The sequence below is a fragment of the Ziziphus jujuba genome, chromosome 11 (assembly GCF_031755915.1).
Source record: "Ziziphus jujuba cultivar Dongzao chromosome 11, ASM3175591v1".
Classification (NCBI taxonomy): Eukaryota; Viridiplantae; Streptophyta; class Magnoliopsida; order Rosales; family Rhamnaceae; genus Ziziphus; species Ziziphus jujuba.
The window spans coordinates 18,491,472-18,510,537 of record NC_083389.1 but is presented as its reverse complement, the minus strand read 5'-3'; the positions used below and the strand labels follow the sequence as shown (position 1 = coordinate 18,510,537).

The following is a 19,066-nucleotide window of genomic DNA, read 5'->3' as shown; positions in this document are numbered from 1 at the left end:
ATTTATAATAGCTTTTTTATTTTAATATTTTAAACTTACAAATTTTTTTAAATATAGATACAAATTACATACCAATTAAGTTAATCTTATTTACAATTTAATTATATATAATTATTCCCTAAAATCTAATGATGCTTAGAATATATAATTAAACTAGTGAGTTTAATTACAAATTTCAAACATTTTTAGTAAAATAAGAAAGCAAATCAAACACACCTATACAATTGAAACTAAATGTTTATTTTGGATTCAGCTTCAAACATTCTTTTGAAAACATGGCAAGGAGGCAAAAAAATTGAATTGTACATATAAAATGTCTTTTCTTCAACAAACAACCTTAGATTTTTAAGGAAAGTCAGGAAATTTATATTGGGTCATAAAGATAAGAGACAATTGAAAAACATTTAATTGAGTTTGATGAGGCAGATACTGTTCCAACAAACTGAAAAAATCTTTCGTTGCTACTCAAATCATTTCTAATAAGAACCAAGTTTTCTGGGGCGCATGATCTTTGGATACGACTTTGAGACATAATAATTAATATTGGCAAAGCCGCCTCATCAGTACTACCTTTTGAAAATGTTCAAAAAGTTCATTTTTTTCCCTAAGTTTTTCAACCATGCTTTGATAATTCAATGAGAGCATGATGAACACAGAAGAAAATTATCTGTTTATTTGGATTTCCTCTTTTTCTTTCTGCCGTCTAATCATGCTGATATATAGTAAAAAAAATCATATCTAATGTTAGCGTAGTCAAGATGCAATATCTTCTAAAGGACAATCAAGAGGTTTTGTCGCTGTTTTTTTTTTTTTTTTTTTTTTTTTTTTTGTTTCTCTCATAAAATGATCCAAAATTTGTGTATTTATGATGCTATATTTAAAATATAAAATAAATCCCCCCAAAAAAAAAGAAAAAGAAAATTGCACTTGACATATCAAAACAGCATCATCTAATTAGAATATTTTTTTATTATTACAAAAAATGAATATATTTCATCCAATTAAATACAATATATACCCAGTTGTTTACCTTTTCTCCTATCCCCAGAAAAAAATTAAAAAGAAAAGGAAAAAGGGGTCAACATGTTGAATAAAACAAATCTCTCATAAATTCCTTGGGGCAGGTGATCTTATGAGGTAACAATTAGGTCTTTACTTTTGAGTACATAAAAAGCTAAAAAGAAATGATCATTAAGTATATGAATACATTATAAATAATAAGTTGGGGGAGGTAAGAATATATTAATTTATTAATATAAAAATTTAAAAAAAAAAAAGGTTTTTTTTTTTTTTTTAAAGTTGAAAATGGAAAATGAAAGGATTATTGTTTGTCATATAGTAGAGTGAAAAAATGGGTGTGTTGAGGAGTGGTTGGAATTTGGAAAGAGTGTTTGGGGGGAAAGTTGGAAAGTTAGTTGGGAGGATGAGGTTCGTGAGGACACGTGGAGATCTCAACTCCCCCAACTCCCAAAATTCAAAACCGAAATTCTTCCCCTGCGACTGGTAGTTGTATATTTCATGCACTGCACGTGCCTATCAACTCTCTCTCTCTCTCTCTCTCTCTATATATATATATATATACTCTTTAATTATTATTTTTTAATAATTTATTTAATTTTTTTTTAATAATTTATTTAATTTATTTAAAAATTTTCGATAGTTCGAATTTATATTTTTATAAATATAAATAAAAGTATTTTATCATTAGAATCACCTGCTTTGTCATATATTTTTTAATTAATTAATTAAAAATTTTTTTAATTCCTTTCTAAATTAAAAAAAATGGTGAGTTTTTTCTTTTTAATTTTTTTGAAGTTTTTGTTAATGAATTGAAAATTAATTTGGTTTTAGATTAATATGAGATAAATTATAGGTTAAAAATTTGATGTGAAATATTTTAAATTTATGATTTCTAATATATAATATAATTAAAATATAAAATACTAAAATGTAATTAAACCACTCTAAAAATTAGTAATACTATCTACCAACTTTCTAAATAATGCTATTAAGGTACAATTTCATAATTGTTTTCCTTCGGAAGTTAAAAATAAAGCCAAATTTTTGTTTTTTTTATTTTTTTTGAACAAATCAATATTTATTTTCAACCATTAACGTATAATATGTAAAACAAACACACACACAAATACAATTATCTGCACAATCATTACCCAAAAAAAACATTTATCCGTACAAAGCATCGTTCAGAGGTAATGCTGGGAATCTTACATACAAAACCCCAAAAAAAAAAAAAAACATAATTTTTTTAAAGACAGAATAAAATTTTATTAAGAAACAGAGATGTAATTTAAACAATCTTGAATTTGAATTAAAAGGTTTAAGCAAAATTAGTCCATGTTCCATCCATATTTCAGTGTGTGATCACTAGAAGCAGCATATGTAGATAACTAATAATTATTGCCCTAACAGTAAAAAACACAGACAAAAATAACTTAACCTACTCAACTTTCTTCGAATATCATCAACTAAGAACACAATCTGGTCCCAAATAGTTAGCCATTTAAGTCACAAGATATTGGTTACTTTAGAATCACTCTCAATAATGTCGTCTTCAATCCTCAAAACATAAAATCTACACCAAATTTGGTGGCCAATAATTCAGTTGTTTGTGAAATAACCAGTTTTCAATTGATTTTGCCTTACAAACTATAACTTCACCCTTGTACTTGCAAACAACAACATCTTTTTCTTTTTCTTTCTTTTTTTTTTTTTTTTTTTTTTTTTTTTTTTTTGGTGGATGAAGCTCGGTCAACATTAATCTACAAGCTCTTCCCTTGTACATATGTGCCTTTTTTTTTTTCAATAATTAATTTACAAACCAAAATGAATGTTTTTATTCCCAATTTTAATTTTAATTTTTGTCAATATTTTATCAAAATATAGAATTTTATTTCAGCAACTAAAATTTAGATTTTTACCCATTCTATTCTTCTATTCAGTGTACTATATATTTTTGTTATTAAATTGCTAGTAAATATACAATTAAAAATATAATCAGACCATAAATTTGAATCTCTCACTTTCAATATGAATAAATAAACAAGGCAATATAATTAGATAAAAATAAAACTTTCTACAATATGCATATCTACATTTTAGTAAATTACTAACATGTGTTTAATTAAATATGATATTTAATTCAACACAATACTTTATCAGATCTATTTATTATGACGGTTTTCAATAGATTAATAATTATAGATCAAAACTACTGTATTTGTACAGTTACACTCAAAACATTAAAAAAAACTTTATGTGAACTCGTTTCAGGTGAATTTTATTAAATCTAATTTACTATTAATATAATATATACCAAGAAACAATTAATAAATTTTAAAAACAAGGTATGTTTCTCAATTCTTATCATTTTATAAAATTTTAGACAATATCAATGAAATTATATCTTTTTCAATACTCTTTATTAACTATTTTAAAGGGTTCCTTCCCTTGTGAGGGTGTTGACCTATATATCTATCATTTTGTCACCTTTCAACCTTGAAAACCTAAACATATAAGACCATACTAAAATTCAAACCTTAAAAAATATAGATCCATAATGATCTATATGTTTTAGACACATTTTGGACCCTTATAAATGAATGAGTAAAAAGTTAGTAATTCTCCCCTATGAAGAGCCTTGAGTAGCTAGTGAAGTTCCATGAGATTTGTTCTAAAATTTTCTTAGCCTGTCTCTTATACCTAGGAAACTATGTTAGACGGATTCAATTAACAAATTAGCTCTTCTTGCCTTGAGGCTTTTAAGCCTAGCCCACCCTGTTCTAGTGAGAAACTTTTTTCCTTTTATGAGGGGTTGCAATCCTACAAGGTAGGGGCGATTTTTCTCCAAGATAGGATACTACCCACCTATAATTGGTTAGTTAATTAACCTGATTAGGACAACTTTTCTGTGGTCTAATTTGGTATATTAATTAGAAGAAAAAATGATTTATAAAAAGAAAAAAATTATAAGAAAAAAGATTTTCAAAAAGAGCTAGAGTAGACTTTCTTTTTTTGATATTAGCCAGACTCGATTTGGATAGGACCGACAGGTATAAACGTGATCAATAATGGTTTGAGAAGGCTCCAGTCCATAACAAGTAAAATCTTTAATTTTTCTAATTAACATTCAAATATATTTTGAATAAAAATGAAAGCTGATTGAAAAAAAACAGACATAAAAAATTTGATGGAACCAACCATTACTGTATTACTTTTTCTTGAATTATAATCGTTTTTAGTTTTTGGATTTATAAAATTAGAAGTGAAAACTTATTTTGATATCTTTCTTAAGAAAGGAAAAAATTTTAAAAATAAATAAACTTCTTTTCTATTTTTATTTTTGTTTTATTTTTTTTTTTTTGTATTCTTAACATAAAGACAATAAAGACAGATAAATGAAAATATAAATAAGGGAGATAGAGAGATAAAAGAATGTAAAATAACTGCAAAAGAATTTAATAACAAAAACTGAAGATTGAAAACCATTAAAAATTTTAATAAACCGTTGGATTTCAAACTGTTTTCTAATAACAGTTACCGCACTCATGACACAAACTTTTTTGTTTAGATCCTGATTTAAATATTTCGTGGGTTTGAACTAAAAATGAAAAATCAAGGCCGATTACCATTGACACGCCTCCAACATCTTCACCAATTAAGGCAACCACATCAAATTTTTGTTCAACTGATCGCCTATATAACCTATATATATATATATATATACATATATTAATGGTTGCATATATAAGTTCTCTTCACATACCTAATGCACTACTAAAGGCATAACTAATCCAAAAATCTAATAAGAAACAGATAATATATATACATATATAATAAATAAATTAGTAAAAAACAAATCATTAGCTTTGACCACTTGGGATACTGACTCGACTCAGACTACAACAGCCATTAACTTCCATGAGATGTTGGGGCATGCAATAATTGTGATGAAGAACAAGGGCATCAGAATGGTCTTCTTAAATTCAATTAGCCAGGTTCATAAAACAGCACCACATTGGTCATTGGATAAAACAGTTTTTCCATGCATAGGGCTGGCTAAGGGCCTCTCATCTTTAGAGTATCAATAAAATTGTACAGGAATAAAATACAGTTGAATATGTCGCTAACAGCTCCCCCAAATTCTGAATCTACACCACCAACACATAGTCACCTCTAAATGCACATAATTTGTAAGGGGTTCATAACATCTGTGTTTCCATGCAAACCGATCACAGTTACACCAGATCTATGCCAGGTCTGCTTCTATTGTAACATTCAACAAAAGGCATAAAAAAGAATTAGCTGTCTTTCCCACTACTTGTGCTCTCACTTGCTGGCTGCCTCACAAATTGACCTCGGACACGAGGTCTCTGTTCTGCTAGTCTCTTTCTGCTTTGATATCGAACCTGAAAAACCAACAAAACCGCATACAAACTTAACAATTAGAGGAAACTGCGAACAACTAGGTAATGCTCTATTCTTGAATCAGTGTCCTTGAAAAGTGGTATTTTCTTCCACCTATAAGTACAAAAACAAGGGGCACAAGCAAAATGCTTTTGCCATGGATGCATCATGATACAAGTGAAAACTAAAAAACAAGTACTTACCATGTCTAAATCAAGAGTCAAGAGAAAAAAGAAAAGCGATTGAGAAGATGGGGAAGAACCTTGCTAGTTTATTTAATTCAACAAAGAAAGGAATTTATTCCGGTTGTGTTATCTCCCCATACAACGAATAATTATGTGGATTTTATTCAGCAAGTAAAACATATTAAAAATGAGGGGCACATAAAAACAATAATAATTTAATAAATGCGAAGCACAGAATATTATGAAAGACTAAAAAACTCAATAAGAGTGCTTCTGTAATATATGGTCTTCACGTGACAAGGCAGAAAATGCATTGTCTCCAAGCCTCTTATACCCCAACCATCCACATGCAAGAAAAGAGACACTGCAGCATCTACCGATTTGATCTCCATTTTTAATTAAAATATGGAATATTCCAATTGGACAACAATAGCAACAGCATCTACTAATTTGATCTCCATTACTTATTAATGTAATACATACATGGAGAAACATATGGAAAATTTTGAATTAGACAACAGCATCTAAATATAAACCAGAGTATCAATACCTTTTTACGGAAGCATCTCTCCTTCCTCTTCTGGCGAAACTTAGTCAAGGCAGCTTCTCTTTGTGCAGACTTGTTTTCATCTACTCTGTTTCCACTCCCACTCCCACTCCCACTAGCATTACCACTTCCACTTTTCCCAGCAATTCCATTATCACTTTCAATGTTTGTCCCTCCAACATTAATTGCAGTACTGCTCCCATTTTGCCAATTGCTCCCATGGTTACTGCCTGAAGCACTTCCATTGATACTATAATTTCCAGTATTACCTTCAACAGGCCCACTAAGAACATTTGATGACCCACAATGAGGAGCAGCGGCTGCCAATTTCTTCAAGGACAATTCATTATGATCAGATGATTGCTGTTGTTGAATACTGTGTACAACATGATGCTTGATCTGATGGTGATCATAATGGTGATGCAGATGTTGAATGTGATGTTCCTTGTGGGCAACCTTTGATTGAGCTAGTACTCTACTAGCTGTTACCTCATCAGCATTATCCATGATGACTTGCTTGGGAGCACATGAAAGATCATTTTTCAAAGGATGGAAAGCAGCTGATGGGTTCATATGTTGGACAGTAGATGCAGTTGCTGCCTTGTTTAAAACAATTGATTTGGAAAAAGCATTATTAGTCGTTGAGCCCATATCAATATTGTTACTAGCTCCATTGGAGCTGTTATTGGGAGGATTTCCACTTGAGTGAGACCGAATATCACGAAGTTCTTTCTTTGTAACTTCTATGCCATTATCATGTGGAGAACTACTTCCCACATTCCCTGTGGGAGTCTTGTTAGCATTTGATAAGGCATTATACCTTCACAGAATAGTTAATGAGTTAATGAATGGTAGAACATTATTTATTTGATAATTGAAAAATCCAGACTTCAATATTTCCTTATACCTTGAGAAGGCTGATGAGTCTGAGCGTCTCAATACATTCCGGTCATCCTGTGCTTTTGTCCCAGTGTCTTTAACTCCTCTAAGTCTTTTTAAACTGAGCTCCAAGGATGGCATTTCATCTGTGTTATTAATGGCTTTATTCTTTATGTCTGAGACCTGGGAATGCCTATTTTGAACTTCAAAATCTGTCTTGCCTATCTGAGTATCTGTAGCATTAGTGATAGCACCTGTCCGCTTGGTAGTTTCATACTTCAGCTTGCTGGATGGACTCTCACAATGACAGTCCACCCGTCCTTTAATTTGCTCGTTGAATTTACTGAAACCTATCTCAAGCAGATTGTTTCTTCTTCCTGAGAGTTTGGCCGGAACCTCATTTGGGTGTTCAGGTTGTACTGTCAGTTTATTGGACATCCCTATCTCCAAGTCTCTTCCTATTGCAGCACTGTCTGAAAAGAAGCATACTTAAGTTTCCACAAATAATCTTGCTATCACACACACACACACACACACACACACACACACACAAAAATAAAATAAAATAAAATAAAATAAAAACCCATAGAAAGATTTAGACATGTATGCGATGCATATTTCCAAGTAACTCCAGCATACCATGTTGTTCCTTCTGTTCCAGGCAGTCCCTTCTTGTAGCTGCAGAAATTAATTTATTGCCACATGTTTCAGCATGTGAGTGAACAACCTGAGCACAAGTACTGTCAGGACACTCAGCTCTTTGATCCCAAGGAGACACCAGCAGGGAGCTGTCAACTTCTACTGCTTGTTTTGTCCAAGAGCTCTACAAGATGAAGCACAGAGACAATATGGCAATAAATCTTATCCTCAACTTCAATAAGATTGATTTGGCATTGGAGACTCTAAAAAAAATATAAAATCAATTTCCCAAAATTATGTCATAGTTTCTTCTTAGACTTATCTCAAGAGCTTTTCTACTGTAGCTCAGATAGAGACGGCATATATAATTGATTGCTTAATGCAATATTAAATGCTTAAAATAAATGCAAAACATAAATTGGTAAATTTGGTATAATTCTATAGAAACCTCACCACCATTCTGCTGCTGCTGAAACAGAAATATAGAACAGATCAAAAGAGAAGTGAAGTTGTCTATGACAATTCATTAACAGCAGTGGAATCTTCAAATTTTTGAAAATTATATGGAAACTTTTGAATAATAGCTCAATGGATAATTTGTTTAGTGGTTGACAACTGCTATACCTGAGTACCACTCCCATTGTCACTTCCATCCCCGACATTCAGACCAATACTCTCATTCTCTTCCTCATCATTGCTTCCGCTGTTGTTCTCCCATTTTTCAACACTTTTTGATTTAATAGATTTTTGAGTCTGGGTGCCGCTTTCACTCCCACTTCCACTAGACTGATAGGAAGACCAAAATTAGCCATTGAAATTTGAACAGAACCAAAAGATATAACTTGTAATTCAATAATTTCCTGGGTAAGCAACTAGGCAATCTTGGGAATATGTAGCTTTTTCAAATTGATGCTTCAATTACAACTCTCAAAAGGGTAAATACTGTTTCCTTTATAGTAGAGTGTGTACGTTATTTTTTGGATGTCAGAGAGGAAGAAGAGGTAAAATCTAGCAAGCATATTAACAACTAAACTGTTGAGGCAGAAAGTCCAGTATCAAAAGGGAAAATTTATACAAACTCACACTGTGGCATCTCCTCCAAACGTGCTGCCAAAGGTTCTTAAGTTCATTCTTCCGGATTGGTTTCACTAAAAAGTCAACAGCACCCTTTGACAAACATTTAAAGACCAGACCCATTGAGTCATGAGATGACATCACTGCACACAACGCCACCAGAAGTCATGGTTAAAAGCATCTAGTTTTCAAACTGTCAAAAAGGTTCATCCCTATTCCATGGAACTGTAAATGGCATATTAAAATAATAATAATAATAATAATAATTTAAGGGGAAAAAAAAAAAAAAAAAAAAACTTACTAATTACAGGAACATTTTTGCGTGTCTTATGGCTCATAATCTTGCTTAAAAGTCCAACGCCTGATAAGCAAGGCATGACCACCTCAGTTAAAACAAGATCAACATGATTGGTCAAATCCTCCAGTAGCTTCCATGCTTGTATTCCATTTGCAGCATCAATAACTGAACATGCATGTATAATGTATGTGCATTAAAATCACAAATGAAACTAGAAAAAATGTTAAATAATTAAAAACAAATGAGATGCAAGATGCAACCAATCTACCAGGCAGACACATGTGGCATTAGAAAGCAGTAGAAAACAATAGAAACATGGCTATTTTGTTCGAAAAAACTTATAATGGTACATGGTCTTCTTTCAACCTAAACGAAATCCTCCCACCCTCCCCTTTAAGGTTTATTACTTTTCTCTACGACAATTTACAAGAGGATCTATTCTTTGATATATTTTGCCATTATCATGAAAACTACAAGTGGATGCTACCATTTTCAATCCTCTGTCAGACAACATAAACATATTATGTACACTTTCTTTATTTTTCAGTGCATCCATTTCTAATTTTTCCATGCAAGGAACCAAAAACACTTTTGTCATGAGGATCTTCAACACATACATAGATCATATAATAGAAAAGATGTAATATTTATGCAAGTAAAACATAAGTGACTAGTCACATGCAAGTGAGACCACAAGAAACTGAGTCTAAGTTGAGAATAATCAACTAGATAGAGTAAAATCACAGTTCAAATTCCAAATTATCTATCCTAAAGATTATTTGATGTGGCAGCTTCTGCTACAGTCACACAATCTGTTGAAAAAATTACAGCAGCTTCCAAAGGTCATCAACAGATGAAAGAATAAAGAATTATTTTATGCTTATAACAAATGAGTGACGGAAAAGTAAATGGCAAGCAGTCAGAGGGCCATAGTCTTATATGACAAAAGATATCAATTAAAGAAGTAATAACAAAGTCAATTAGGAATGTAAACGTGAAAATTATTTTCCTGGTTTTCAACTCTTGTAACGACAGACATACAGAGCTTCTTAATGAGTTATTTTGGCTACAGGCTATGTTGCATGTTCAGGACAGAGAGCTTCTACTACAACTTCTTGTTGGAATTTTGCCGGTCTCAGCTTTTCTTGAATCTTCAGCCACAAGATATTATAGTTGTATTTCTCTATTCCACGTGGATGTGCTTTGAAATTATGTGAGGCGTGCCTTAGAGATAGGTAGTCAGAGAACTATCTTGGTTTTGTAGGCAAGTCCAATTTTTCAACAAAATAGACAATTTCAACGAGAAAACACATGAAAGAAAGCATTTACCAAACAAAAACTTATGCAGATGGTGCAACGTATCGCTTAATTATTATGTTTAACAGTATCAAGAGACCAAGAGACAAGTTGCATGAATGAAACATTTGGTGTCAGAGAAACAGAGTCACTGACCTTCATAACTGCAATTGCGAAGCAATGCAGTAACAACATGGCGAGTTGAATCATCATTTTCCACCAACAAAACCTTAAGGGATCTAAGATTTAGGAACCTCTCCCAACAAACCATTGCCCCTTGAGGCTGTTGCTTCTGTATTTGCAGAACAGCCTGGGCTTGTACACTCTCTCCTTTCACATCTTTCACATCTCCCCTGGCTATTTGACTACTTTTCAACTCATTTTCCCCCAGCAACCGTTGTTGTTTCTCAACAGCAACAACCTCATCTTTAACTCCCTTATTCCCGTCTTGCTGGTGGTGGTTTAACTCCGGCAAATCTTTATCCCAATCGCCATCAATGCTCATCAGTACACTCCCTGTCAATCAAATTAAAAAAGACTGATAATAAGGACGTCCTTAGCTCAGAATAGTGATAAGCCCTCTTGAATCGGCAAAACATCTGTCTTCGAGAGCCAGAACCCAATCTCTGGAAATATACAAACCCTTAACCTAGTACATGCTAACTCACCGACTTAACCTAGAACATGCTAACTTACCGATTATACAGTAACATGAAAAAGTAAATTCATAACTAAATATATACAGGCCACGCCGAAGGAGACTGGATCTTCCTTAAATCCGATTATATATGCTTCAAACCCAATAAAATGCTTTTACCCTGTAAAGACCACATGATTTCATATCATTCAAAGCATAATATACTACCAACATTAACCAAAATCTGAAACACAGAAAACAGAGCACCGCTCTGAGATGAAAAGTTCCACAACAACCCAAAATAAATAAATAAATAAAGTTGTTCACAAAACATTTTACAAAACCTAAAGTCAAGCGAAAAGAAGAAGTGCTCCGTGAGTAAGCAACGCCAAACCTCCATGCATATTGACCTAAAAATATGGAAATTTAGAAGTAAATTTTAGAGACCAAAATTATCAAACATTACACTGAAACCATTTCTTCAGCAACCAAAACAAAAAGCAGAATCCAAAATAAAACGAAAACCGATTGTTCGTCAAGATCAGAATTCATACTCAAAACCACAATTTAAAGAAGACAAAAAGAGATAATAACCTCCAGAGATACAGGAATCGCCATTACGAAGCTCGATCCAGCTAAAAAGTATTCAGAAAAACAAACTAAAAAAATTGAGTGTATATATATATATATATATATATAACTATTTCTGCAAGTTAATTAGAGTTTGAATCGTAAATTTATTTTTTCAAATTATGATATAATTTTTTTTTTCTTTCTGTTTTTGTTAAATTTTTGCAGAGAAGAGCTTGACTGGTATGAGAAACAGAGAGCAGAGAGAGAAAGAAGAGAGAGAAAATGGCCGACTTTTGGGGTTTTTTGGGGAAGGGAATGAAGAACGAGAAGAAGATATTATGAATCCAGCTTTGCTGCCGTGGACAAACTGAGGGTGTGGAACGTTCGAGAAATGCCACGTAGATCCACGTAGGATCACAGATATTTACAGCTGGCAACGGATACGAGGCGCATGTTGGCTGAGGTGGACGAAATCTAAAGCCGTGAGTTGAAGGCCTCGAATGGAGATCTCGGAGATCTTGTGGTGCCACGTGGTACGATTTGAAAAAAGGTTAAACAAATGGGCGTCGGTTTCGTTCTACGTCAACGTCGCTTTTATTAGCCTACCATTTTTTTCATTAAAATATCTCTTAGAATTTACATTTTTAGTTATGATATTTGTTAAAATGGTATTAACTTGCCTTACCAAAAAAAATAAAAATAAAACAAATATATATATATATATATGAAGTTTTCAATTTTAAATTGAAAAATAATATTAGAGATAATTTTACAAACAACATTACCATGGCACCGAATTTTTTTCATTAAATTTTATTTATCAAATATTGTGACACAAGATGTCTAGGATGTCTGTGGTTGGCAAAACATTAAAGTCTAAATACATGAAAACTAAACCTAATATCCTAGCATGCATATTTGGTAAACAAAATTTAATAACCTTATACAAGATTCGAAATTTACAAATTTATCACCATTATACTTTTATTTTTATTTTTGGAAAAACTTCATTTTAAATTGAATTTTCTATATGATTTATTCTTTCTGTTAGTATAAAATATAACAGTGGTCAAAATTCATAAGTGAAATAACAAAATTTAAGGTTAGCTGCATTTTAATAATCTATAATATTGGAAAATTTGCATTTTCAATGTCAAATTTAAAATATTACAATCGGATTTTCATATTTCGATTTGTTGCAAATGAGTTTTCCAATTTCAATTTTTTATATTTGAGTCAAATTAGAAATTTTGACCAAAAAAGTACTTAATGGCTTAATCTCATGTAATAAATATTAAAATACAATTTGGTCCAATTTGTTGTAATTTTTAGACTTTTTAGTTTTAGATATTTGCATTTAAATACTTTGTAACTGTCATTAGCCAAAAAAAATGGAATTGGAAAAAAATATAACAAATTGAAAATTTAGAATTGAAAATTTAACTTTTTAAAATAGTGTTAAAAGTACAATTTTTCCAAATTAAAAAATATTACAATGTAATTAACCGTGGTTAGCTCTTATTTGTCATTTTATTTATAGATTAAAATAAAATAATTAAAGTTTTGGATGATAACATTTAAAGTATCAATAGTGTTAGAATTACCAAAATATTTATCAAATTTATTTACTAAATGATATAATAAATGATGTGATAATATTTAATTGGTTTATTTTTTAAATTAATTTATATATTTAAGTATTAACTTTTTCATATTTAGGTTATATAAATATGATAATTAAAAATATTTTAATATATATCATTTGAAAAATAAATTTGATGAACATTATGGTATTTATAGCATTATTGTTAAGAGTATTGAGTCTTAAAAAAAAAAAAAAGCTGTCAGTAGTTAAAATTTTTAATTAAATTGTAATATTACTTAAGTTATTTACAACATTACCCTCATAAATATTTAGCCAATTGAATATATTATACTAAAAATAAAATGGAAAAATCCAAATAAAAATTAAGATTTAAAGGGATGATTATTGGGGGAAAAAAAAAAAAAGAAAGAAAAGAATATAATGATAAATATGCAAAAATTTCAAACTATAAAAGAAGTTTATAAAATTTTTCCCAAATGCTATTACTTATGAAATTCATACAACAATATTCCATAAACTTATTGAAAATATGTCAAATATGTAACATAACCGACAACAATATATAAAAAAGATGGCAATAGCAGCACATGTGTTCTAAAGCAGTGACGGACACAGGCAATATTTCCAGGGGGCACCATTAGAGGCAAATCCAACACTTATTTCTAATTTATGGTACAGAGAGATAAAAATATATACAAAAATGCAACATTTTTGGTTATGTTGTAGTCCAATTATGTAGATTATTTACTAAATTGAGGATTTTTTTTTTTTTAACTTAGTCAAAATATTTTTGGAAAAAATATAATTTTGAATGTTTTGGCACTACATTAAAAATTGAGTGCAAATTGATAAAAATAAAATAAAATAAACACACTTTTTTTTTTTTAAAACCAAAATAAAGAAGAAAATTCTCATTTTGTTAGCATATAAATCAAATAAATAAATTAAATATTAGAAAGAAAAGAAAAATTAACTAAAACAAAAGAAGTTAAATTAAAACAAAAAAATTGCCGCTTAACTTAAAACAAAAATTAAAGAAGAGTCTTATTATAAATATCTTTTTGATTATTAACTAATTGTATTAAATATGTAAACTTGTATATAAATATTTTATAAAAAAGTATTAATTAAATTAGTATCATCTCGTTAAAATACTATTATTAAAAAAATATAAAATATTTTAATTATAATAATAATATAATTACATATAATAAAAGAGATATGAATAAAAATATATATGAATAATTGAAGAAAAAAGATTAAATCTAAAAACAAATTTTAGAAAATAAATAAATAAACTACACAAAATCTGAGAGAGGAGATATAGAAAAACAACATGTGAGAGAGGAAGAGATAGATAAAGAGGGGCAGGAGCCACACTGATAAAGATATAAGGGCCCGGGTCGGTCTATGTTCCACAGGTTTTGCATATCTTTGTATTTTCCAAATAATAAAAACATCTGTTGTAATATCACCCTTTTCTATACATTAATATTATAAAATTTTAATATAAATTGATGTAGCGTTTAGCATATTAAAACACTACATATATATAATATATATATAAAATTAATATATTAGCTCAATAAATCTCTTATAATATAAAAAAAATAAATTTAAATCTAAAATGTTTTCTTAAACATATATTTATTTTCATCATCTGTTTTTTTTTTTTTTTTTTTTCATTTTTAACTTTTAGGAACCGATAACCAAAAAGTAAGCATGAGCATAGAAAGATCAAGTTTTGATAGCTATCCAAGATATGAGTACAATTCCATAAACAATTTGGATAAATCCATAACACCTTTCCACCTCACACCTTTTTGTTTTGATTTTGTATATTTAAGGCTTTTACTTTATGTAATACAATTCTTTATGGAAATAAATAATCCTCATCCAACTTTTTGGTAAATATAATCCTCATCCAACTTATTTCCAATGGATGGTGGACATGATTATGAACTTTTGCTAAAGAATTGGACACGCTTATCAACTTTTGTTAAACAATTACAATCATCTTGACTCTCTGCCTACATGCTAGTATTATAGATCTCTGCCTAATCACCTTGTGCTTTGTGACCATGGACCTTTCAAATTAATAATAAAATTTGTGAAGACGTGAATTACCTGATCCTATGCTATAGGGTATTACAACATTGAATCTTTCCGGCAATAATAGAAATTGCTAAAATTTAAATCACAACTATTGAATTTGCTTCACCAAGCCATCACCATCATTGGTCGGACTCCCTTACGACTTTCTGATAGTATTTGTGACTCCACCTTCATCTACATGATTAAATCTCACGTCCCAAAATTGGAAGCACACGGAAAAATAATAATAATAATCAAAATCATCAACTCCTTAAACACAACCATATAAATAATAATATTATAGACATCAAATTATTTAATAAATCCCTAACTATATAAAATAATAATGTCATGTACATTAAATTATTTAATAAATAATATAAAACATAATGTGATATTTTTTTGATCGGTTTGCATTCGAGATTTAGTTATGCAATTGAAGATTTACTTGTCAAGATTATATATTCACTTTCAATCAATAATATTGCCACCCATTTGATAAATGTATTCTGTAAACAATTTGATTTGTGTAACAGTTCCAAAGAGGAAACAGTGGCTTCGAAATGATATATCATCATGTTTTAATATTGACCATTCAAATTAGATTCATCCACGTAGCAAAACAGAAAAATATCTTATCCAAAATCACATTTTTATTTATTTATTTATTTTAAAAAGGTTTTGGTGGGTTTCGATGAAGAAGCTGCATAAATGAAATAATATACAGTCCGCTTGACAAAATGGTGTAATATTCTTTTAGCATCTTCAGCTTTGTTTATTTATTTATGTTTGAAATTAAAATTTTCACGTGGCTCTATATTCAGTGCTTTATTTTTATGGCTACTGATGAAGAAGCCAATCTTTTTCCTTGTTCTTTTCATTAAAAAAAAAAAAAAAAATCCTTTTCCTCGTTCTAACCTTTTGTTTTTGCATATATTTTCATCAAATTGTGGGCAGAAATTTTCCAGCGCAGAATAAGAGGTCTTAGGCTCTCTGTCTCTCTCTTGTACCTCTCCGTGGTCTAAGTCTGCTAGCAAAGGATGTTTTTATTTTTTATTTTTTATTTTTTGTTTTTTTGGCTGAACTGTATTTCCGTTGAAACCAAAAGATTGATACAAAAGATTGATCCGGACTCATGTTTCCATTGAAACCAAAAGATTGATACAAAAGATTGATCTGGACTCAGGGAGTTTCCAAAGGGGCACTATCCCGAGTCTCACACTCAATACAAGAGAAAGATAGCCAATGAGGGTCAATTGGGCCACACTTAAATTTTGGTTGGCTGCCCATTTTCCCACTCTGTGCGCTAACTTGTTGGCCCGCCTTGGGACCCAACCAAAAGAGATACGGTCAAAATGAGAGATGAAAGATAAAATGCTTACAACAATACTCTCTGTGCGCCCAGTGTAAGCAGGAGGTGTCTTTCTTCGTAATAGCTTGTTTTATTGATAAAGCATCAGTTTCCATGTACATAGTTCTCCATCCAAAGGCCGAACCTACTTGTATTGCTCTCCAGATAGCTTCAGCTTCTGCCACTTCTGGGATGGATATCTTTGATCGGAAAGCTTGGATATGTTGAACGTCCCCCTTTTCATTATGCGCCACCATAGCCAGAAAATTGCCACCTTTTGTCATTGCTATATCAGTATTAACTTTAATCACACTGGTCGGAGGCTGCTGCCAAGTGTGCAGGAGAGGCACCATTCCATCCATGGAGGTTGTCTCATCATCGGTCTTGGAAGCTTCTAAGATTTCCCTGTATCTGCTGGTTACTCTACTCACCACAATTACTGGATTAATAATGACATTTTTGTGCAGGGTTTGGTTACGTTTCCACAATAGCTGCTCCAAAATTAAAACACTGAAAATGAAAAAATTGTCCTTATCATCGTAGTGAACTGGCATACGTCCTTCTGGTTCCGCTAGGCATTTTAGATAGGAAGTGAGGTCATTGCATCCAATATTTTCCAATCGCACATTCCATGGGCAGGCGAACCAGACTCATTTGGCCACTTCACATTGGAAGAGAACATGTGATTCATCTTCTCGGCGCTGACAACCATGAACACATAGATTGGAGTCAACCTTAATACCTCGGGCCTCTAAATTGGAAAACACCGGCAGCCCATAATAGGCAAGTCTCCAAAGAAAGAATTTCGATCGCTCCTAGATTTACTTCCCCATAAGATCTTCCACCACTTTTCACTAGGCAGGCTATCTCCTTCCTCAAGCTTATAGGCAGACTTCACAGTGAACCGACCAGACTTAGACTCCAGCCACACTATTTTATCTTCCTGGAACAGTTTTGTCCAGAAGATTCCTTTTATGTTCTCTACTGTTTGTTGGTCAAAGAGGTTGGTGATGTGATTCCAGTTCCATTCCCCATTGCTTTACTTCAAGGAACTAACCATATCCATTAAGGGGGGAGGATGGTTCTTTGGAGTCGGTATAAAATTAGGATTAGTGGGGATCCAAGGGTCTTCCCATAGGTCTAGAGAATTTCCTCCCCCAACTCGACAGCGGAGACCTTTTGCTGACAAACTCCTTACTTTAATGATGCCACACCACTGCCATGAGCACCCGTTTTTCTTTCTGCATCTCATAAAAGTAGAGAATGGAAAGTATTTTGACTTCAATGCTTTGATCCACATCTTGTTTCCTTCAGTAGCCAGGCTCCACCCTAACTTTGCCACAAGGGCTTTGTTGAAGCTCCACAAGTTTTTAAAGTCAACCCCACCAGAAGCTTTCGGTTAGCAGATAATTTTCCACGAGACTGGAGTGAGACCTCTCAAGGCATGCGTATCATTTCTCCACAGAAAGGCCTGGCCATTTTCTCTATGCTTTCGCACCATCCTTTTGGCAAAAGAAAGGCAGACATCGAGTACACCAGGATTGAAGATGCTACATGCTTGATCAATGTGGCTCTTCCTGTTTGAGACAATAGTTTTGACTTCCAGCCTTGAAATCTCATTTCTACTTTCCTTTTGAAATTTTCAAATGCCACTTTTTTATTTTTTCCTAAAAACAGAGGGAGTCCCAAGTAATTTGTTGCCTTCTCAAGTTCCTTCATTCTTAAGCATCTACGAATCAGCACTCTATATTTTGGGGGAACATTGTTAGAGAAGAAACATCCGGATTTGGTAAAGTTGAAAGATTGGCAAGTCCATTTACAATAAAGGTGTAAGCACTTCACAACGTTTTTAACTTCTTCCACCTTCGCTCTACAAAAAATGAGAACATCATCAGTCAACATAAGGTGGGTAATTGTGGGAGAGTTTCTTCCAATCTTGACTCCATTCAGCTTCCCAATGAAGGAGCATTCATGATAGTAATTCTGAAAAAATGATGAACAGGAACGGTGAAAGAGGGTCTCCCTGTCTAAGACCCCTTTCCATAGGAATGTGGCCAAAAATGCCTTCATCGAGCAGCAGCTCCCGACGCTGAAGAAATGCAATTTAAAATCAACTTAACGAATCTGTCTGAGAAGCCGAAGAGAGTAAGAATTCTTGAGACGACCACCCAATCGACCCTATCGTATGCTGTTTGCATATCAACTTTAATTCCCACTAATCCTTTCAAGCCTCTTTTGTGTCTCATGGAATGCACTATTTCATTGGTCAAAATAGTATTTCGTTGGCCAAAATAGTCTGCTAACGACGGATAGGGGTAAAGAAAGGTTGCTTCTTTTATTTAATTGTTATTATTATATCCTATCTATAAAGAAAATATATAGAACGTTTACTACACACAAGAGAAAGGTGATTTGGTCTTCTAAAAAAATAGATTATTTATATATTAGGTGTGTATTTTAAAT

The 19,066-nt window shown here is 31.7% G+C and overlaps 1 protein-coding gene across 3 annotated transcripts; it reads right to left on the bottom strand.

Moving 5' to 3' along the window:
- Positions 1-4,983: 4,983 nt before the first annotated feature.
- On the bottom strand, positions 4,984-11,868 carry LOC107432866 (two-component response regulator-like APRR7). 3 transcript variants are annotated; one of them, XM_016044068.4, is made up of 11 exons: positions 11,574-11,867; positions 11,324-11,389; positions 11,039-11,160; positions 10,499-10,858; positions 9,050-9,211; positions 8,758-8,891; positions 8,299-8,460; positions 7,675-7,858; positions 7,064-7,508; positions 6,160-6,976; positions 4,984-5,426 (listed from the first exon to the last, which is right to left on the bottom strand). In XM_016044068.4, exons 4-11 carry the CDS (start codon positions 10,845-10,847, stop codon positions 5,319-5,321), a joined length of 2,361 nt encoding a protein of 786 aa, XP_015899554.3. In that variant the 5' UTR covers positions 10,848-10,858; positions 11,039-11,160; positions 11,324-11,389; positions 11,574-11,867; the 3' UTR covers positions 4,984-5,318. The 3 variants fall into 3 exon arrangements, with proteins under 3 accessions (XP_015899554.3, XP_015899553.3, XP_048320903.2); XM_016044067.4 differs by having other exon boundaries at positions 10,499-11,160; XM_048464946.2 differs by having other exon boundaries at positions 5,412-5,538; positions 10,499-11,160; positions 11,574-11,868.
- Between the last annotated feature and the right edge of the window lie 7,198 nt (positions 11,869-19,066).

Excerpts from the sequence above, each read along its gene's own strand:
- LOC107432866 (XM_016044067.4), bottom strand. The coding sequence starts at position 10,847 with ATGAGCATTGATGGCGATTGGGATAAAGATTTGCCGGAGTTAAACCAC. Across the intron at positions 8,892-9,049 it reads CAAAAATGTTCCTGTAATTA|TGATGTCATCTCATGACTCA; the intron begins GTAAGTTTTTTT and ends CGTTGTGTGCAG. Across the intron at positions 6,977-7,063 it reads GACTCATCAGCCTTCTCAAG|GTATAATGCCTTATCAAATG; the intron begins GTATAAGGAAAT and ends TATTCTGTGAAG.